Source organism: Podarcis gaigeae, assembly GCF_964106915.1.
Source record: "Podarcis gaigeae genome assembly, chromosome: 16".
In the NCBI taxonomy this organism is placed as follows: Eukaryota; Metazoa; Chordata; class Lepidosauria; order Squamata; family Lacertidae; genus Podarcis; species Podarcis gaigeae.
The window spans coordinates 26,500,065-26,523,138 of record NC_139693.1 but is presented as its reverse complement, the minus strand read 5'-3'; the positions used below and the strand labels follow the sequence as shown (position 1 = coordinate 26,523,138).

Here is a 23,074-nt window from a genome sequence, read left to right as displayed (position 1 = left end):
CAGCGCAGCACACGGAAACGCCGTTTACCTTCCCGCCGGTAAGCGGTCCCTATTTATCTACTTGCACCCGGAGGTGCTTTTGAACTGCTAGGTTGGCAGGCGCTGGGACCGAGCAACGGGAGCGCACCCCGCCGCGGGGATTCGAACCGCCGACCTTTCGATCGGCAAGCCCTAGGCGCTGAGGCTTTTACCCACAGCGCCACCCGCGTCCCTTTCCTTAGAAGTGGGGAAAGCAGCTGACAAGCTGGTCCTAGAGGTCTGGGTCAGCCATCCCCAACCTGGTGCCCTCCAGATGTTTTGCACAACTCCCGCCACTAGCCCCAGTCAGCAAGGTCATGTGGGACAACTATTTCCACCAACCCCAGTTAGCAAGGCTGAACAGGTGCTTTTTTCAGTATGTGCATTGAATTTCTATCTGGAGAGAGAGTTTTGGCTAGCCGTCGTTCAGGGCTCTCCCTACCACTTGTGGGCTCCAACAGGGCCACTATGGCCGCTGGTGCTTGCTCTAGCACCGGGTGCCGAGCAGCCTCCTGAAGGTGCTTCAAGTTCTCCTCCACACTGATGCTGGTACCCCTGGTTGTCACAGTATTAGGAATCCTCTTGGCTGCAGAGCACCCTGGGGGTTGTAGTCCAGGTCTGGCTGCTCAGCCTTTGCCCAGCCTAAGTGCCATTCAGATGGTTGAGACTACAACTCCCATCAGCCCCACCATAATACGGTTGTACTGGCTTAAGCTGATGGGAACTGTAGCCCGAAACACCTGGAGGGCACCAGGTTGGGGAAGGTTGCTCAGGACACCGGAAACCAAAGGAGGAGTTCCAGAGCAGCTCTTGTCCACTGAGCGAAATTCTAGGCATTGCAACCTGCTTTGCCAAAGCTGGTTATCCTTCTGTGCTGCTTTATCTACAGAGGTAGCACATTACAAATTCTAGGAAGCTGAGGAAAGTTGAAAGGGGCTGCTGCTGCTGCTGCAACACAATTCTGGGGGAAAGGTGAGGGGCTGAGGCGCGTTAAGAAAACCCGTCCCTTGCGACGTCACGGTAAACAAATCCAGGCAGGGCAAATTCACAGAAGAAGTCCGCCCAGGCCTGCAGAAGCCCAGTGCACATTCCCAAGGCTGCTTCAGAATGTGAGTGAAATTCCGGCTCAGAAATAACAAGTGCTTTAGCTTCACACAGCTATGCGCTGCATAGAATCACAGAGCTAGAAGGGATCCCAAGGGTCATCTAGTCTAACCCCCTGCAATGCAGGAATCCTTTGCCCAAGGTAAGGCTTGAACCCACAACCCTGTAAGAGTCTCATGCTCAACTGACTGGGCAGGATTATTTTATGAGGCTGTTCCTAAGCGTTCAGAGCACACCGTGTGAGTATTTCCACAATCATGACAGTCACCATGTTAAGGCAGACCCTATTTCAGATGGGAATGAGGAGTGGCTCAGAAATGATAGCTTGCCTAAGTCCACACCCTCACTCAAGAAGCTCATGGCTAATATTGGGGTTTTTTAAAAAAAATCTAAGTACTTGCTCTCTTGCAGATTACAAAGTCATAGGAAGTTGCCTTATCCCAAGTCAGACCATTGAACCATCTAGCTCAGTACTGTCCACACTGACTGGCAGCAGCTCTCCAGGATTTCAGGCAGGAATCTTTCCCACTTCTACATACAGATGGAACTGGGGGCCTTTTGCCTGTGATGAAATAAATGCTTCTGAGTCTGTCCTGTGTCAGAAGCACATTCCTGAAGCAGCTGCAATTAAAGTGGGGGGAGGAGAGGAGCAGGCACACAAGGGGAATGGGAGGCATATTCTAACAGACACTGGATAACTTTTATGCTAACTGTGTAAGGGCATGCATGAGAAACTAATGCCCACCTGACTGCTCGGAACTGCCGAACTGGCACGGCTGCAGGTGCTCCATAGTATTTGTTCCAGGTTTGTAAGAAATCGATCTATTAGAACTCACTGTCTATTGACATCTGGCGGGTGCATTCCTTTAGGTGCCTGCTTAAAATGTTTTCATTCAGGCAAACCCATCCAGACATGTGTTTTAAACTGTCTGTCAGCACCTTAACTGTTTGCTTTAATTATATTTTGAAAATTTCAAAATACCTATTTTTAACTTTGCTTTCCGTTGACCGTTTTAACGCTTGTTTTATTTGTTTGCTTTTTTGCAAACTGCTTAGGGGTTCTGTTTACAAATCAGACGGCATTTAGATTGTCAGGTGAATAAAATGAAACAAATAAAGTAACACACCATAGGGAGGGATCAAGTCCTAAAAGCAGATTCCCCAAGTTCTTCCTAACCATTTGCATGGCTGCCTTGTGGCACCCAATTTTTTTTATGAGATTCCAAGACAATTTACCCGCCTCACCACTACCCACAAGTTTCACTCACTTCCTGGTGGGGAACAAACCCCTCAAGGTGGGAGTTAAGGGCTTGGCGCCTGGTGCTCACTTGAAAGACAGGCTTAAAACAAGCAATAATCCAGGAGGCGAGGGGCTGCTTTGGAAATGAAAGAGGTTTATGGAAACCCGGCTCAAAAGCTATACAGTACTTAGCTCATCCACGCATCTGAAATCCGATAGGTACGGCACCAGCTTGAATCCCTCCTACAGTCTCTGAGTTAAACTGGCCCCAAGTCACCCAGCGAACTTTATGGCCACAAGGTCTCTGCCATCATTTAACACACCACACCGGCAAACAAGACATGAGGCTTCAGGTGCTGTAGGTTGAAACACAACACACACACACCCAAATGAACCTGCAAACGCTGCTAGCAACCTATCACGTCTCACCCCACCTTAAGCAGGTAAGAAAGCATACAGACTGTGCCCTCCTACTTGAAAGATTTCTACCAGGCAGGTAGGTTACTGGGCAGAAACACACCTAACAGCCTAGGAGTGGGGCGAGGGGTGGTGGAAAGGAAGCTGCCCCCCACCGCCCACATACTGAGCATGGCTTACCGAAAGGGCTCCTTTGGAAGGAAGGAAGGTGGAGCAGACAAGTAGCTTCCCATCTCCGGAGTGCTGGCTAGACCAGCTCAGATGCAAACCTGTTTGACGGCTTCTACCATGCAGCCAAGACGGCCATGGAAAAGGGTTCACTTTGCCTCCTGCCGATTCGGGTGCCTCGCTGCTGCTGCTAGCGCAGGGGAGTGCCAGGTCCTGGGCGGGTTGCTCTCCGCTGGGATTCCCCTGGCTCTCATGGTCGCAAGGGGAGCAGCAGCCTTAGGAGGAGGCTGTTTCAACTGGGAGCCCCTCAAGGGAGAGCAGTGTCATTAGCCTTGTGCCCGCCCAAGGCTACAGCAGTTGTTGTCATGCTTCCTCCTCCTCCTCCTCCTCCTCCAGTTCTAGCCCAAGGGTAGAGGGTGGAGGGAACAGGAGGAGGAGCTCCTCTTTTCAGGAGTGAGGTGGATAGTTAACATGATTAGCAGGGGATAACAAGGACTCATTTACAAAAGGTGGAATCCACAGACCTGCAAGGCACAAACCTCTCTCCTCCGCAAAAACAATCAACCCACAACAGCAGTCCAAAGTTGCAGGATCGAGCCAGTAATGAGAGCTCACTATCAAGTTGACTCTGTGGTGGCGATGGTGGCTCCTCAACACCATCTTCACCTTTCCCAGCCAAGGAAACGGGACATAACCCTCAGTAAAGGTAAAGGTAAAGGGGTAGAGGGACCCCTGACCATTAGGTCCAGTCGTGGACGACTCTGGGGTTGCGGTGCTCATCTTGCTTTATTGGCCGAGGGACCTGGCGTACAGCTTCCAGGTCCTGTGGCCAGTATGACTAAGCCGCTTCTGGCGAACCAAAGCAGCTCACGGAAAAGCCGTTTACCTTCCCGCCGGAGTGGTACCTATTTATCTACTTGCACTTCGTGCTTTCGAACTGCTAGGTTGGCAGGAGCTGGGACCGAACAACGGGAGCTCACCCCGTCACGGGGATTCGAACTGCTCTGTGGTTTAACCCATAGTGCCACCCACATCCCTCAGTAGCATGCTCCAAAAGGTTTGACAGAGGCTTGCAAGACACATCTACACCATATATTTAAAGCATATAGTTTCCCCACAAGAATCCTGGGAGTTGTAGTTTGTTAAGGGTGCAGCTCAGTGTGGGGGCAAACGGCAGCTCCCAGGATTCTTGGTGGGGAGGACCCACATGCCTCACATGAGCACTGAATGGTTGGTGTGGATGTGACCAATCACTTTTGCCACTGAATACCATGGCTAATGCAGAGCAGCCAAAGGAGGTGTCCGGACACCACCTGCCTCAACTTTGATGCTACGACTTTCACTTCTTATGGCTTGAGGAGGTGGACAGGATGCTGACCAACAAGTGCCAGCCTTGTCCCTTTTGATTTATTGCATGTAGCAGGAGCCAGCTGAGCTTCAGAGATGTTAAATGCCTGTCTGGGAAAGTGTGTGGTGGGGGTGGGGTCCCAGCTGTGAAATGCCTGCTCCTAAGGAGATCTGCCTCAGACACAGAAGAGGTGAACAGTTATCACTTAGCAGATAAAATTTCCTTCCCAGGCCAGGAGCTCTGGGAGTGGTTGCCAACACTTTATGATTTCCTGGATCCATTTCAAGTGGAGATTTAGGCTTGGTTTGGTCGCAGGAGCTGTCTCGGTTGCCCTTTGCTGGAAGACCGGAGGCATTAAAGCTCCTTGACCTCTCTGATACCATCCACCATAGCTATCTTCTGGAAAAGGTTATGAATCATGGGGTTGGAGGAGCAGGGAAACAGGTTCTGTATATTTCCCCTCCTTATCTGAACGTCCGATCCCAGGTGATAACAATGGAGGGTTTCTGCTGAACTTTTGGACATTTATGCTTGGGGGTCCCACAGGGTTGTGGGTTCAAGCTGCACGTTGGGCAAAGGTTCCCTGCACTGCAGGGGGTTGGACTAGATGATCATCATGATCCCTTCCAACTCTACAGCTCTATCTCTACGCTGTGAGATAGGCTAGGATTTGCATTAGTGACTGGCCCAGGGTCACACAGTGAGCTTCACATGACTGCATGGAAGTTTGAACCCTGATCTTCCAGGTCCTAGTCCAACACTAACCACAGCACCACACCGGCTCTCAAGGACCTTGCTTCCCACATTCACCCGCCGGTGACGTCTGGGAAGCCCACAATCGGGACTTGAATGTCCTCCTGTCGTTCCCTAACAAACCATAGCTCAATCCCCTTACACAGATTTTAGCGCTGGGAGAGAGAGAGAGATCAATCAGGTATGCTTCTCAAAGCTGCCTCGTGTCGCAAAGTTTCCTGTGCAGCATTGATGCCTCTTTGTCCTAAAATCCAGGGAACGGAGGGAGAGAACTAACCGAGGCTAGTGCTACGCCAGGTTTTTTCTTTTTAAAAAATCGTACAAACCTTCAAGTTCAAGCATTCTTCTTCGTTAGCCAAAAAGGAAAGGCAACTGGGAAAGCATATCTAGTTGTGAATGCAGTTATGTCACCACCCATGCCTGTGAACAGTTCTGTTCAGCAAGGGAGCCCCAGGCTCAAATGCCATGAAGCCCACAGAATGGCCTTGGGCAAGCTGACAGCTCTCAGTCTTGCAACCTGCCTCAGACAGGATGCAAGGATAAAAGAGATACATTGCAACATCCCTCAAGTCCTTGGGACAGGGCAAGGCAGAAAAATCTAAATGTGTGTTTTATAAAAACTAAATCTGTATACTGCTTCCTTGATTTAAAATTATTTAAGTGATTTACAAAGGATTATGTATGTTCCCCAGTGCTCCAACCCGTTGTGCATTACATTATGTTATTCCCCAGAAAATGTTGCCTTGTTAAATATACAGTGGTACCTCGGGTTAAGTACTTAATTCGTTCCGGAGGTCTGTTCTTAACCTGAAACTGTTCTTAACCTGAAGCACCACTTTAGCTAATGGGGCCTCCTGCTGCCACTGTGCTGCCGAAGCACAATTTCTGTACTCACCCTGAAGCAAAGTTCTTAACCTGAGGTAATATTTCTGGGTTAGCGGAGTCTGTAACCTGAAGCGTATGTAACCCGAGGTAACACTGTAAAGGACAATGAGTTCTAGTTTAACCCCATTGCATTTCATATTTGACAAGGCAACATTTGGGTGCCCAAGATGGAAAAGCCAAACAGTATCTCGAGGTGACATGGGCTATGATGTACCAGGAATTTCTCCTGCGCAAGCCCCTCCTGAAATCATCGTTGCCATTGTTTTCATTCATTTCAGTGGAGCCTGCACAGAAGAACTTTCTGCTGGGGTTGCTTCTGCCTGCTGCACTCTGGCACCCAAAGCCTGCTGCTGCAGAGTCTGTTGACACATTAGGGCTATGAAGTTGAAATCCAGATGCTGCAGATTTTTTAAGAGGTTTCCTTTCAGGATAAGGGTAGGCTTGGTGGCAGAGAACAGAAGCACATTAGGTGCTGGGTTGACACCTGTGGCTAAAGTTTCCTAAGAAATGGAGTTGAATTGCAAGGCATGTGTGTGTGTACACACACACATGACAGCCAGCCACATTTATGGAAAAATAACCTCCGTAAATTGCCAGGATCTTCCACTTAGCTGGGCTTTTAAGCCGGCTGTAAAGTGCAGAGTCAGTGACACCAGGGTCATAAATCCTGACACAGTCCATCTGTTTCAGGAAGAGGGAGTCTTTCCTCCTGACCATTTGCACAGAGCTCCACTGGAAACAGAAACAATGCAGTGAGTTTGCGTCTAGGAATGCACTCCTCTTTTCCATGCCCTCCTCATATCCCAGCCCCTTTTGGATTATTAGTTCCATACCATGAACAAAAACTGCCACGGAATAATTGGCAAGTCCCTTATTGGCTTCACATCCTCAACTTTTTGGGGGGTGGGGGGAGTAGGCAGGACAAAGAAAGAACAGCACAGAGTATTTGCCCCAGTGTTTGATTTCATGAACTGAAATTTGCCCCCACTTGATCTAAAAAGATCCATATAGATAATCCTCAAATCTAAATTTATGATGTCCTGCCGTGTGATTAACAGCAAACAGCACTTCTGCATGAGAGGCCAACTTGCAAGAGCCCAGCGTGAAAACTATAAGAAACGAAGACAGCTAAAAGCCCTGCTAAGAGATTCCATTTGGAGTGTTGGCTTCATGAGATTCTCTATAAACAGGAAATATATTTATCATAAAACTTGATCTGCTTCTGAAGAGAGACCTGCAAAGCAGCTTCCATACACAAATTTGCACACACAGCAGGAAGCAAGGAAGATAACACTTCATTGCCCAATAAAGAACAAATAATCAATTTAGTGTGATTCGACATGTACTACTTTGCCTTTTCTTAGGTGCCACAAGCTCTTCGTTGTTTAGACATTGATTAGTACAGTGCTTATAGATCTTCTAACATTTCTGAGCCACTTCCAGAAAGATTAAGCTTTACCGACATAAAGCTAAGAAGCTTCTACAGGTGTCATTTCAAGGTCCCTTTGCCTCCAAACACTTATCGTTGCTTCATAAGGTGCTCAGATTATCATCAGTTAAATAAACTCACTTTTAAATCATTGGGTCTTGCATAGGGTCTTACATTTCTGCTCTCAGGCTCTTTTCTCATGACTGGATGAGTGCAAAGCTGGCATACATTTGCTTCCCATTTGTTTTGCAATATCTGCACAACTCCCTTTAGGTTGTGTTTCTCTCACAGGGATGAAGCCCTAAAGGGAGTTGTGCATACTTTAAAACCAACCAAGAATCCTGGGAATTGTAGTTTGTTAAGGGTGTTGCAAATTGCAGCTGTGTTAGCAATAAACTACAGCCCCCGTGATTTTTTTTTTTTTGCTGGGAGGGGAATGTGTTTTAAGTGTGCTTTAAATGTATGGTGTTTACACAGCCAAAACATATTAAAAGAAGCAAGAAAAATGTACACGGAAACAGTTATTCTTCTCCTGGGTAACCTGTTCATTGTCGCTGTGATTCCTTTGTTAAGCATGGCTTCAGCCTGCACCCCTGTGAGCTTAGTGAACATAGAAAGTTGCCTTACATGGAGACAGAACCTTGGTCCATCTAACTCTGACCGGCAGTGGCTCTCCAGGGTTTCAAGATAGAGTTCTCTCTATCTTGGGGATTGAATCTGGGACTTTCTGCATGGTCTACCACTGAGTTATGGCCCTTCCAGCAAACTCATTGCAGCTCATTTCAGGGAGGGACAACACTATTTGACAGCACAGAACTCCAGCACAGTAGAGATCCTGCACCTTTGGTTTAAGAAGCTGGAAACACTAGCAAGGCCTTTCCCCCTCAATTCCTGCCCCAAGGTTTGGTGATTATACTAGCTAAGCCAGTTCCTGCACTTGAATGCACAGCTAGCCAAGCAGCTAAGGATGGGGAGCCAAGGGCAGTCAGGAATGTGCCCCTAAGCTATTGCCATTGAGTTGCGAAGAGCTGAAAAATGAAAAGACCACCTCCAGATGCCTCAGGAGAAGAGAGACCCCAGGCACATTCCTTGCAGTTCCTTTGGTGACACATTAACTGTTGCCCAAGGAACAGGCTAGACTGAACCCTACCCTTCTCTCACAAGAGAAAAGCTTCTGTACGTACAAATTCTTTTGCGTGTGTCTGGAGGGGATGGGGGGGTTATCAACATTATTTATTTATATATATTTAATAGCACTCACTAATCAAAAAGAAAGAAATCTCCAAGCAGTTTACGTAATATATAAGGATAATTCAAAAACCAATATAAACATTCACATAAAAATAGTTTAAGGGTGCTGGGATCTGTAGCTCTTTGAGGGGTAAACTGCAATTCCCAGGGTTGTTTAGGGAAGGGGTATGTGAAAAAAGACAAATCCTTTTAAAAGAAACAGAAACAATGATCAGCGAAAGAGCATAGGAATACCTATGGAGCATGGATGCGTGACCCATTAAACTGAGGCAGGGGCTATCTGACAGGAAAGGGAGGCAGAAGCAGAGATTTTTTCCAGGCAGGAGACATTTTTTAAGTCAGCGTTCACCCCACTGCTGCCAGACACACACACCCTTGCTATATTCATGGCAAAGACGATAGATTTGACTGTTGTGGCGAGAACAACTGTGAAGGGAACAGCAGAATAAACCAGTGGACTGGCGCCCCACAAGCTAGCTCTACCAGTCCTACCCAAAGCGGCAGACGTGGCTGGCAACAATGCCGCCCCCAAATAATAATAATAATAATAATAATAATAATAATAATAATAATAATAATACCAGGTCTTCACACACACTCATGGCAGGGGCAGAGCTGGCCAGGAAACCGACAGCAGACTATCAGGGAAGTGCAACAAGAGCCAAGCCCTCCAGAGCACCACAGGTTAAAACCGTAAATAAGATCACCCCAGAGGCCAAGCCTGCGGCAGCCAGGAGCTCTGCACCCGCTTGCATTGTTAAAGAGAAGAATGCACGCACCAGGAAGTTCAGCTTTTGAAGTGAGCGATTATGAGCAATTACCCCATTATTAAAAAAAATAATCACATCCCAACACAGGCAGGAAGCGTCTCACGTGGGACACCCGGGGCTTATCTTGAAAGGGTGTCAAGCCAACAGGGCCCACCTGCCCCAGAAGACAAAGGCAGAGAAAAGATCGTAAGGCAGAGCGACCCAGTTTGCTGTATCCCAGCTTCAGCCTTACCCAAGCTGGTGCCCTCCAGATGTGTTGGACTACAGCTCCCATCAGACCTAACCTGACCTGTGATTGCCAAGGTGGGTGGGCATTGGGAGTCAGAAATATCCTGAGGGTGCCAGATAGAATCATCGCATTGTGGAGTTTGAAGGCACCCCCAAGGGCAGGCTTCCTCAAACTCAGCCCTCCAGATGTTTTTGGTCTACAACTCCCATGATTCCTAGCTAGCAGTACCAGTGGTCAGGGATGATGGGAACTGTAGTCTCAAAACATCTGGAGGGCCGAGTTTGAGGAAGCTTGACGAAGAGCAATCTAGTCCAACACCTACAATGCAGGATTTGCAGCTAAAGAACCCCACAGATGGTCATTAAACCTCCACTTAAAAACCACAAATCAAGGAGATTTGGGACAGCTGCCAAACAAAGAGTGCAGAATTGCACCCTCCCCAATCTGCTTTTTCAGTCTAGAGTTATTTTTCCTTTGATCAGGAACTACGGTAGTTCTGGGCATGGTATCCTACTAAGAGCAGGCAGGGATACAACTTCTCCTTATGCACCCCCAACCTATCTCACACCACAGAAGTTCAGTTGCAGCCTAATCACACTGTGTTAGGCTCTCAGCAGCTCAGCAAAACAGACCTTCTCCTGCTCCTCCACCTGCAAGCGGCTTGTGAGCGCTCGCTTGTTAGCACAGCTCATGGGGACACAGGGGCGCTGCCACTTGGCAACCGCTCCTAGGAGGCACACCCAACAGATTAGTAGCTTGCAGGAGTTCCAATCTCTCCCCGGGGGCACATCAGGTAAGAGCTCCCTGTAGCAGCCAGAATCAGTCAAAGAGGGAACGAGGGGAGAGGCAAGTTTTCTTCTGCTGCCTTACATTCCAAGGCTCTGTCCAGATACCGCACAAAGTGTTGCGCCGCAGTTAAGTAAACCACGGCTTATAGCATTGAGTGTGAACCCTGCCTGGCAGGTTAACTATGGTCTGTCTGATGACCAACAAACCATGGTCCAAATTCATAGAATCATAGAATTGTCTTTATCCTTAGACCAGCCTTCCCCAACCTGGTGCCCTCCTCCAGATGTTTTGGACTACAGTTCTGATCACCCCCAGGTAGCATGACTGTATGATGCTGGGGCCAATGGGTCTTGGGAGTCCTGAACATCTGGAAGCTGACAGGATGGGGAAGGCTACCGTAGGCGGATTCACACACCACAGAGGTCTGGCCCCAAGTGGCACAAACAATGTGCAGGGCAGCCCTCTGGAACAGAGCTAAGGAGCCTGGCAGAAGGGGCAGCTAACATATGAGTGTGATTCTGCGCCAGGCCAAGAAGTCAGCTAATCCCTCCAGGAAGCCTGTCAACAGCCTCCACTTGAGTTGCCGGAACTTGCAGCTATGAGCTGCCAAAGGCTTTCCACTGCCAGCAGCAGCCTCTTAAAAGTTTGGCACGGGAATGTTCAAAGCAAGCAAGAAGCATAGAGAGGGAGGGAGGGAAAGGGGGAATCCGTGTGCTAAAACAAACAACCACCCATTCGCCACTCTCCTCCAAGCAAGGAAAAGGGTTGTCCTTTTGCTTTCCGGGATGGGGAACGTTTTCTCTGTTGCAACTGTTGAACACAAACTGTGAAGTGTCTGGAGTCCTTTTCAGAGAATAAAAAGGAAAGCAGAGATTGCAGCTTGCAGAGGGATGTTGTCTAACTGCAGGGCACACGGATCCCTGGGCTCGAGTACTTGGCAGGGATTTTTCTTTTCCCGACACAACCAGGTCTTCTTCTTTTGCAGAGTGCGTTAGAACTTGATGCAACCATAAGGAAGTCAAGGACAGGCGGAATTGAGTCATTTCCACTCAAAGGACATGAGGAGTGTCCCCTGCAGCGGCTACAGCCCCTGCAGAGCCCTTCCAAGGGCTCCTTTGGCTACACATAAAGGACAAAGCAGTCCAGACAGTTGGAAAGGAGGACTGCCATTTTTTTCTCCCTCCTCTCGCAACACTGGAAGTTGTGGGGATTCAATGAAGTTGTAAGATTCAGGACAGATAAAAGAAAGAACTTCTGCACGCAAAGCATGGTTAAAACTATGAAAACTGCTCTCGTAGGAGGGAGTGATGTCTTTAAAAGAGGATTGGACAAATTCATGGAGGATAAGACTACCAATGGCTACTAGCCACAGGGACTATGCTCTGCCTTCACAATCATTATACAGCACCTAGGTGCTTTGTAAAATAAATATTACTGCAGAAAATATCATTTCAACCACTGGCCCAAGGAGAGGGAAGTCAAGCCAGCCTGCTTAGGGTTTGGAGATCCTAGCATCCATCAGACCACCATTTGCAAATATTATAAATGTACAAATCCCTGAATGTTAGGGATCATGTACCCTTATATGCCAGCTTGATCACTGAGCTCATCTGCAGGAGCATTGCTAGTCATGTCCCAAGCTAGCAAGGCTCATTTAACAGCAAGAAGAAACCAAGCCTTTAGTGTCAGAGACCCAGCTCTATCAATAGAGACTAAGTAGGCACCTTCTCCTTCATAATCCTTACATCTCTGCTGGGAAATTTTCAGTGTTGCCAGGCTTATGTAGGTAATTAAGAAAATATCTATCTTTAGTAACTAGCGGGTCTCTGATTTAAATTTTTTACTTGGCACTTATTGTATATATGTACGATTGTAATAAACCACTTTAATCTTGAATGTATGCATACATATAACAGTAAAAAATGGTAACACACTTAAACCAGCACAAAGATTGACCATTGAACAGCTGCAGGTCTTGGTAGTCAACCCAGGAGGGACAGAGACTCCACTAGTTGCTGCTTCTGCTGACTAGAGCACCCCAGAATGTGGGTGGCATGATGCATAGGGCACATGTCCATCATTTATCTAGCCCATAGCACAATCTGGGCTGTTCATCAGCCAACCAGCCAGCCGGCATCTCTGCTCTCACAGGCTCCCATGTGAATGACGACTACACACCCACCAACTGGAGAAGGGGCTGCGGCTGCTTTCAGCCTTCCAATTTACAGTTACACAAGGGAACTTTAACATCACCCTCACAATAGGAAACCTTAGAGGTGCAAAAGGCAAAAGCAGATGGGGGAGGGAAAGCGCATACCAGTGCCTGACTCATAAGCAAACACAGATATAGTTCCTTTCAACGTTAGCCATTTTTGCTCACTGTAGCTGGAAAGTCGTGAGAGCAGTAGCACCACAAATGCATTTCAGGAGAATTCAACAATTTGCTTTTTCACCTTCTCAGAGACGTGCAGCGTTTCAATTTCTCCAATAATTTTACACTTCTGGTGTTCAGAAGGTGCGTCGTCCTTTCCAGCTTGGAGCAGAACAGGGAAGCATTGCAACTTCCAAAGCTCAATGAAACTATTGTCACCACCCTCTTCCCAGCTCCAAGCTGAAAAGGAAGGTGGGGCTCCCCAGAGGGTGACAGGAGCATTCACCAGGGTGAGCAGAAGGTGGAGAACAAACTACCAAATTATTGCTGGTTTTGCCAGAACAGCAAGGAACAGTTTGGTCAGCCCACTCTCTGCACCTGAGTGGTCAGCAAGCTGCATTTAGTTTCATTTTTAATATTTTAATATTTTGACACTTTTCTATTAAATCAAAGTGGCCTACAATGATGCAAAAATACAAAAAAGCAAAAAAGAAGATAAAAGCACAAACTCAATTAATAACATAATTAAATCACAGTAAACACTAAAAAAAAAAAAGCAAGCAGATGGGACAGGGGAAGAAGAATAAATATGCATAAATCCACAGATCAGGTCTTAAAGGAAACTCAAAAACAGAGATGTTTTCTCCTAGAGGGGAAAACAGAGAGGACAGGCCACCCAAACCCTCCTGTAGGCAGGACCCAGAAGTCATCTACTGCAGTGTTTCCCAACCTTGTGCCTCCAGCTGTTTTTGGACTACAATTCCCATCATCCCTTGCCACTGGTCTTGCTAGTCAGGGATGATGGGAGTTGTAGTTCAAAAACAGCTGGAGGCACAAGGTTGGGAAACACTGATCTACTGCTTCTAAACTTCTGTAACAGTTTCCAGAGAGGTTGCAGCAAAAGAACAAAGTGTCTAGCAGCCCCTTAAAGATGAAGGGAATGTAGTCAGACTCTGGATTCATTCACACCATACTTTTAAAGCACTGTGTTATCACTTTTAAAAATCATGACTTCTCCCAAAGAATTATGGGAGCTATAGTTTGTTCAGGGTGCTGAGAGTTGTTAAGAGACTCTCATTCCTCTCCCAGAACTACAATTCCCAGAGTTTCCTGGGAAGAGGGATTGTTAAACCACTCTAGGATTTAATTGTAGCTCAGTGGGGGACGGATGGACGGACAGCGGTCTCCTAACAACTCTCAGCACTCTTAACAACAGTTGCCAGGATTCTTTGGGGGAAGCCATTATTGTTTAAAGTAGTATCATAGTGCTTTAAATGTATGGTGTGACCGTGGCCTCTGTCCTAAAGTCAACGGACTTTTTGACTAATTGAAGTTCAAGCATGGCTTAGCTGGATACAACCCATGGAATCAAGCCCACCCATGCTGAGAAAGTTAGGTAAGACCCCCAAGAAAGGCAAGGATCCAGGGTTGAGTTCACCTACCGGAAACAGGAAATGTGCCATGCCTCATTCACAGTCCTGTAGAGTCGCTGGCCGGCTGCAATGCTGTCCCCACATCCCAGGCACCGCCATTCCTCTTCACCTAGGCACAAGGGGCAAAGACGTATTAAGGACATAAGTTGGGGGAAGAAAAGGCTATGCTGCCCATCAAGTCCAGTGCCCTGCTTCCCACAGTCGCTCGCCAGATGCCCACAAGCAGGGCATAAAGGCCTGCTCCTATTCTTGGCTCCCTGGCAGCTGGCCTTCTGACACATAGTGCATCTGAAGCTGGAGGTTCCATAGATATTTATTTACTTTATTTGCCATGACACATGACCAAGGAAGTCTCAAAGCAACAGAGAGTAAAATACCAAAACACAATGCACAGCAAACACACCCATTAAAACTATAGTGCACACTAAAAGTGTTCTATCTACAATGGTCTGCTATAAAACAAGAACATGGTTGTTTTATAGGTGCTCAGATGACTGGGAGAATGAAAACACCTTCACCTAGACCCCAAAAGACAACTGTATAGGTGCTAGATGGGTTTTATTGGAGAGGGCACTCCACAAGTGGTGCAGGCCCACTGAAAAGGCCCATTCTCTTCTTCCCAGTGTCCAAACTTCTCTTGGAAGGGGACATGCAGAGAAGTACCTCATAGCCTCCACTGACAGCTTCCTCCTCCCTGAATTTGACCAGCCCCATCTTAAACCATCTAAGCCACTAGCCATCAACGCATCCTGTGGCAGTATCATAAAGCCAGGCCAAAGCAAAATTCAAAGTGCAGAGGTCCCCCGGCGGTGTTTGCTAGGGAAGAAGATCATATGTACTTTTTTTTGATCAAATATAGGGAAAGTAATCACCCAGGGCCTCAAATGTACTGAAGACAGCAACAAATTTCAAATGGCGCCGAAGCTGAGGGGGAACCTCAGATTTTGGCTAGTGACCAAGGTCTGTCAAAATATGTGGACCCCTATTCCTAATGCAACTTCCAACATACCCAAGACTCTATAGTAGGAGTGGGCAGACTTTAGGCTTGCAGGAATCTGATTGGAAGCCTGAGACCCACCAGCTTGAGCCAGATGCAAAATGTACAAACTTAGAACTAAAGGACTCTTAACCTGGGGATTTGCTTTTGAACTAACCTCACAGGTCTTCCACACAAAAATCTACTCTAGCTACCCCATTACCTTTCTTCATGTCAGAAGTGTAATTTAGAGGGGGAAATTATTTTACACTTGATTTCATTCATGTATTCTGATTTTGGGAGCCACCTTGGAAGGACTTATAGCCTTTAAGGTAGAATATAAACATAATAAATAAAATTGCTAAGCAATTGGGAGTCAGAGGTCCTCACTGATCTACTTCAAATTGCATGGGCATCTACCAATAGACCCCTGCCTACCTCACCAAGCTCTATAGAGAAAAAATTAAGACTTTTACTGTGCAAACATAGCAGCCAGCCACACTTGTCCGCCTAAGCTCAGAAAGAGGTTCACTGCTTTCCGGAGATTACTCAGAAGCATTCAACAGAATAACACTGGCATTTGCCCCAGAATGCTAACTCAGCACACATGAATGGACTGGATTCCCAGAAGAGAGGTGGAAGGGCAGGAGTTTCTTTTGTGAAGAGCCAGCCCCTGAATGGCCAGCCATTGAACTAGTCCTGAAATTTTGCTTAAACTTCTCGTAGAAGATACTCAGACACTTTTTATTAAATGGGCTTTTTAAAGCAGCAACAAAATTATAATTTATCATATCATGTTATGCTACTTTATGTGATATGATTTTTTTGTGTGTGTACTGCATTGGAAACTCTGCTAAAAGGGCAACATAAAAATATTTTAAATAAACAGATATTGTTCAAATCTCTGTGATGAGCTAATTAAATGGGCCAACACAAGCCATGCTCTCTCAAGCCTTGGCTGTCTCAATCTGCAACATGGGAATAACAATACTGGCCTACAAGATTGTTGGAAGGATTCCCAAGAGAACACAAGAAGCATTTTGCACACCCAAGTGTTTTATAGGAACTGTGTTGATTATTCCTAACACAAACCTATTTGGACGTTTCATGCACTAGGGCAGGGCGGGACACAGAAAGGAGCACCATGTCTTGCCAGTGAGACTACTGAACCCTCAGAAAAGGGCTCGAGAAATGAACCTGCCAATCCCTGGCAGAAAGGAGAGGCTGCATCTGTTCAGGGTCACTCAAGAGTGCTGAATTTGCTGTACAAAATCAGGACAGGGTGGGGTGTAGTTACTAGGCAAGAAAAGAACTTATTGCCCATTGTATATGAAGTCACCACTGAGCCACCTCCCAAAGATTTTTGCCTAGTTTTGGGCTTCAGATGTTTATCTTACTTTGCTGTTACCATCCCTTCTCTTAAGAATGGAAGAAGAGCCTGTCAGATCAGCACCGCATCTTGTTTTCAAAGCAGCCAACCAGAAGCCCCAAAAGGAAGCCCACAAAAGAACTTGAGAAAACCAGCAGCCTCCCTGCTTATGATTCCCACAACAGCCTCTGGAGGTGGATGTTTTTAATCTTCTTAAATATTTCAAATATGTTTTTGCTTTAATTGTACTTTTTTATAAATTTCATTTGCCACCCTGGGCTCCTTTGGGATGAAGGGTGGGACTGAAACGTAAGAAATATTATTAGGAGAGAGCTACTGTGGCTTGTAGTTATGGATAGCCCTATCCTCTTATCTAAAACGTTCACTGCGCCTTCTCATGCAGAAATGGTTTTCAAGTTCAGTACCACACCCCTAATCACACACCTCTCTGTTTTTTGCAAACACCCTTTCTATTTATGGAAAACATTTGTAAAGAAAAGAAAAGGCCAAGTCAGTATGGAGAGAGCAAACCAGTCTGGGAGACCAGGGTTCAAATCCCTACTTTCCCATGAAGCTCACCAGGTGACCTTGGGCCAGTCACTGCCTCTCAGTCTAACCTACCACACATAGTTGATGTGGGAACTTCTATATCACCAGCTACCTAGGCTATCAGATCCTATACTCTTACGCAAGAACAAACCCTCCAGAAAGCAGTTATTCAGCATGACAGAAAGATCTGCTGCCTCTTTAGCTAAACTAGTGGTGGAACTACAAGCTTAACACCTGCTGTTAGGGAGACACTCACAGATATTCTTAAATATAGCCTTAAGGAGCCTGGGAATTAAGGTCTATCACAGCCTGGATGGCAGATGTAGCAAGATTTAGGTGCCCAATGGTCACAATGCACCTCTCCCCAAGCTCATTTTTAGGGTCCAGTTTCTTTCTTCTTCCATCCACATGGATTGAGGAGTGTAAGGGGGAAAGTTTGTGTTTAAATCATCCAGTATTTTTCATTGGAGCTGTGAAGTTAAAAGATCAGAAGCAGAACTGCCGCTTAGAGGTAATAGTTAAGGTCCCCATTCCTCCTACTTAGGACATTCCCAAAGGGGTGATGCCTTCTTCCAAAGAGGTGCAGGATGCAGCAATGTCACACAAACATGCACTGACAGCACATGCATGTAGAAGGCCCCAAGTTCATTCCCCAATTGCATCTCCAGGTAGAGTTGGGACTGTCCCCTGCCTGAAACCCCAAAAAGCCACTCCCAGTCAGAAGGCAGCTTCCTTTGCTCCTATAACATCACTGATCAAATATGCATTAGAGTAAAGGGAGGGGGAACCTGTGGCTCTCTACATGTTCCTGTTGGACTCCCAAGTGCCCCAGACAGCATGGCCCCACTAGTAAGGGATGATGGGAGTTGTAGGAGTTCATCAACCAACCTTTGGAGGACCACAGCTCACGTCTGTGTTAAAGGTTATTTCAACTGACACAATAAATGGGTATAGCAGGCAATTTCTTAGTTTCAGACATACCTAGTGCAATTCAAACATGTGGCCACCCACTGCATGACTCTGCAAAAGCAAGCTAATCCACATATTTACAATAATTCTGTTTCAGCCACCTCATTTCTCCATTGCTTACTGACATTCCTTTCATATAAAGTAGCAGTGACTGCAGTGCAAAGGATTCTGGGGTGTGTCCTAGGGAGTCCATCTTGTGTGCTAGGCCAAGGATGGGGGAACCTCTGCCCATATGTTGCTGGACTACAACTCCCACAGGTTTCCCAGCCTTGAGATAGGCAGACCTGTTGAATCTGTTCCCACATGCAACTCCATATGCCTGCACCAGCTTCCCTCAGCAGCTGTTCATTATAAGGGAACACTTATGGAAAAAATAATTTTCAGGAAGTCTGGCTTCAGTGACTGGTGCTCTCATTAGACTGGTGAAGACTGCAGCCCAAAACATCTGGAGGACACCAAGTTGGCCAACACCACCACTGAGAAATATTTCATCTCAAGGCCCCATTTCTAGGAATGCAGCTTGAAAGCTTCTTGGCTAAAGCAAATAATACTTTTAAGTGTTGCAAGCAACGGCTTCACCATGGCTGTCGTCAATGATACCACAATCTGATGAACTGACAGAATACTAGTAGCACAGCCCTGATAACCTACATTCTGGAGATAAGACAATTAGAGAGCTGCCAGGATGATGGTAATAACAATAATTGCAGCTTCCATCTAGAGAAGCATTTCTGTCACATCAATGAATACATCCTGGTGAGAGATGTTGGTCAGCATGACAACAGAGAAAGGTTACAGAAGGTGTGTATGCAAAAGGTGAACTGTCCTGTGATCTTTATATGAAGGGCATTATACAAACTTATTACAATGGTACCTCGGTTTACAAACCTAATCCATTCTGGAAGTCCATTCTTAAACCAAAACCATTCTTAAACCGAAGTAAAGTTCTCAAACCAAGACACTATTTCTGGTTTTGCAGAGTTTGTAAACCAAATCGTTCTTAAACCAGACTGCTCTTAAACCGAGGTACCACTGAAATAATAAGCACATAAGTTTAGCCATTCAGAAACACAGATAGGGAGAGTAGCAGTCTACATTTGCTAGCCCTAAAACCGTATTAACTGAGACAATAACCCCCAGGCCAGCTGAGCTGGAGCTATGACATTTGAGATGCAACCCAATGCCTATTTGAAAGTCAATGGCAGAGCACTCATCTGTTTTAATAGAGTGGGATTGCAGATTTAGCTACTTAAATTCAAGTACACTGACAGCATATTTACATGTCAGGTGTAAGTGAACTAGAGATCAGCCCAAGACCTTTTAATTGTCTTCAGCATCTATCTTGGTGTTGTTGCTTAACCTAGTATAAAATTTATCACGGGCAGGCAGAAATAAGAAGCAACTGTCACCCTTTCACACCTCTGCTTGGGAGCAGCTATAGAGGCCTGCATGGATGCTGTCCAATAAAAACAACATGCAGCTTTGGAAATTCTCAAGATTAAGCATACATCCAAAATAACCTTCAATTGAAAGCAACTAAGTCAAACTCAGAGAAAAGCCAACGGATCCAATGGGCTTCAGTTACTCATGTGCACAGATGTCAAGGAGTCTACTTTGAATAGGACTTAGGGCACAGCCACACCGTACACAATCCTGGGAACAGTAGTTTCACCCTCACAGAACTACAGTTCCCAGCATTCTCTGGGAGAAGCGATTTACTTTAAACATGTTGAATTGTGGTATTCAATGTACAGTGGTACCTCGGGTTAAATACTTAATTCGTTCCGGAGGTCCATTCTTAACCTAAAACTGTTCTTAACCTGAAGCATCACTTTAGCTAATGGGGCCTCCCGCTGCCACCGCACCGCTGGAGCACGATTTCTGATCTCATCCTGAAGCAAAGTTCTTAACCTGAAGCACTATTTCTGGGTTAGCGGAGTCTGTAACCTGAAGCGTATGTAACCTGAGGTACCACTGTGTGGTGTGCCTCTGCCCTTAGATGAACAAAACTCTTAGCTTTTTAAAAACCCAACGTATACACAATCATTTATTTAAATAACTCGCTGTTTGTACCCCTGCGAAAGTAGTAGGAGACGGGAAGAGCTCAACCGGCTTAGCCCCCCCGCCCCGGTTGACACGATCCAGCCCAGGCAAAAAGACCAGCAGGTCGGTGGAGGCCTTGCCTGCCTTCCTGCCATGCTCGCTTACTAGAAACACCTGGCTGTCCTTCGATGGAAACAGGGCGCTGGGATCCAGAGGCCCCGCCCACCGCGCCCCGCTCACCTCCGCCCTTTCCCTCCCCGTTGCCCGGCAACGAGGCTCCGGCCCCGCCCACCCCGGACAGGATGAGGGAGCGCGGGCGCGCCAGGGAAAGGCCGGGCCGGGCTCCTCAGCAACTGGCTTCTCTTACCCGTTGCTGCTGCCGCTGGCGCGGCTACGAGCCCCCCGTCCATCGCCCCGGCCGGACAACCTCCTCCGAGCTTCCCCTCAGCGAAGCCCAGCCGCGCAAGCGAGGGTGACGTTATCCGGCCCCTACGGAGCGCGGGGTGGGCCACATCTCCCTTCGCCTCAGAAAGGACACCGACGACGACGACGCACCTGGACCTTCAGGCGGCACCCCGCCCCCTCCCCCCCGGCGGAGCTAGGCCCCGCCTCTTTCCCCCCGCAGCGACCAATCGCTTGCCTCGGCTGACATCCCCGCCCTCCCTCGGCTATCATTTCTAACCAATAGGAGCGCCGGACTAGGCCGTGGCCGCCCGCCCCGCTTCTGTCTTCACTCACTAACCCGCTGGCTCATTTCTAACGCCCGCCCCCTACCGGGGACCAATCAGAGCCATCCGATCCTGCCCACTTAGCTGCTGCACGTGCAAGAGGATCCGTCCGGTGATGTCATCGCTAAGTTTCCCAGAAAGGGCGGGGGTCGGGGGAGAGCAGGGCAGGAGCCGGGGGGGGGGGGGGTTGAACGATGAATGGTTGCCTAAGAACTCCGGTGAAAGCTCAAGCTTGCACAGTATTTTCTTGTGGTATTTAGGGTGGCCTAACAAGGGCGTTACGCCAATGTTGCATCCCTTTATCCCCCTTTCATCCTTTTATCCCAGGCCCTATTTGCACCATAAATTTAAAGCACCATGATACCACTTTGAACAAGAGGTAAAGGTAAGGGGACTTCTTAAAACCAACGCTTTCAACTTGAAATGTGCTGGGTGTTTTCAGTGACAGGCGCACTATCCTTACTTGATCACCTTTCTGCTTTTTTCATGGACACTGCGGCTGTTGCCTTGTCCTTCTTAGCTCTGGCTATATGCAGGGAGTCACAACAATACAAGATGTGGGGACATCACTAGTAAAGGTAAAGGGACTCCTGACCATTAGGTCTAGTCGTGGCCGACTCTGGGGTTGCTGCGCTCATCTCGCTTTAGTGGCTGAGGGAGCCAGCGTACAGCTTCCGGGTCATGTGGCCAGCATGATTAAACCGCTTCTGGCGAACCAGAGCAGCGCACGGAAACACCATTTACCTTCCCGCCGGAGTGGTACCTATTTATCTACTTGCACTTTTATGTGCTTTTGAACTGCTAGGTTGGCAGGAGCAGGGACTGAGCAACGGGAGCTCACCCCGTCGCGGGGATTCGAACCGCCGACCTTCTGATCGGCAAGTCCTAGGCTCTGTGGTTTAACCCACAGCACCACCGCGTCCTTTGAACAATAACTTTCTCCAAAGAATCCTGAGAAGTGTAATTTGTTACGGGTGCTGCGAGTTATTAGGGGAGCCCTGCTATTTCCCCTTCCTAGCAGTCTAGCAGGCAATCCTTCTTCCCAGGGAACTCTGGGTATTGTAGTTTTCAGGGGAATAGGGGGTTTCCTAAACTACCCTCAGTACCTTAAACTACGGTTGCTACCATTCTCAAGGGAAAGCCATGTGCTTTAAAATGCATGTTGAATGTACATACTGTGAGGAAGTCACCTCAAAGAGGAAGAAGTCAGGGAACATTCACACCATACATTTAAAGCGGGACAATAACACTTAAACAAGCTTTCCTCCCAAGAATCCTGGGATATCAGAGTTCTTAGAATACTATATTCTTCCCCCAGAGCTATAATTTCAAGAGTGGTTTAACAAAGTCAATCCCTCTACTCTGCGAACTCAAGAGAATTGTAGTGGGGTGGGGAATTCTCCCTACAACTCAGAGCACCCTTAAAAAACTCCAGCTCTCAGGATTCTTTGCGGGAGTTTAAAGTGCTTCCAATGTATGGTTTGAATGTGGACCCCCCTTTTAATTGTTCTAATGGGATTGTTTGTTTGTTTTAAATTATGTTTGTCTGTATTTTAACAGTATAACTGGTTTTTATATTTTGTAAACCACTTAGAAGCTTTTAGCAAAATATAAATCAAATAATAACATTCCAAAACTGCTATTATAATAAGGGAAAATATCATGGTGTGCTGATTTACTCCGCTGCCCAGCTCATCAGGGTGCCACTTCCCACGGGTCCCTCCAGTCAGCAAAAGAAGCTGTCTCCAGACAAGTCAAAGAAGCAAAGCAGCGGTCAGTAGACCGCCCCAGAAGACGCTGGGGCGACAGGATAGTCAGAGGAAACAGTACGATACATGGTATCCACTTATTGCTACAATTTTATAGACTGCTTTTCTGTGCCTGTTTGCTGTTGTGTATGTATGGTGCTTGTGTAAACGGTCATGGTTCTGGCCTTAGTTCGAGGCTCTGCTGGGGACTTGGGATTTTTTAGGAGTCGTTTAACTGCACACCCCACCCCTGATTTTAACAACAGTCATCTGTCATACTTGTAATGGTACATACTCGTTCCTGGCACACACGGAAAATAATAAAAATACAATTTAAAAATCGGCACTATGGTTTAAAAAAACCACCCAGTTTAAACTATCATAAAAAGAATTTAAATGACTGCAGGGCCTCTCAATGAAATATGCCAAGTTGAGACCACTTTGTTCCGATTTGTCCCACTCCTCAACTGTCACCTCACAGCAGCCA

The 23,074-nt window shown here is 47.0% G+C and overlaps 1 protein-coding gene across 4 annotated transcripts in view; it reads right to left on the bottom strand.

Annotated features, from left to right (window-relative positions):
- Positions 1-20,850, bottom strand: part of LIMK2 (LIM domain kinase 2) — a 47,269-nt gene extending 26,419 nt beyond the window's left edge. Inside the window, exons 1-2 of one of the 4 annotated variants that reach the window (XM_083717264.1) lie at positions 20,479-20,850; positions 14,215-14,314 (exon numbers count right to left, since the gene is read on the bottom strand). In XM_083717264.1, the coding sequence (XP_083573390.1) occupies positions 14,215-14,314; positions 20,479-20,521 (143 nt within the window). In that variant the 5' untranslated portion in view covers positions 20,522-20,850. Of the gene's footprint in view, positions 1-2,959; positions 3,370-14,214; positions 14,315-20,478 lie in introns of those variants that run through there. The other 3 variants (XM_083717266.1, XM_083717267.1, XM_083717265.1) reach the window with 3 other exon arrangements.
- Positions 20,851-23,074: the final 2,224 nt, after the last annotated feature.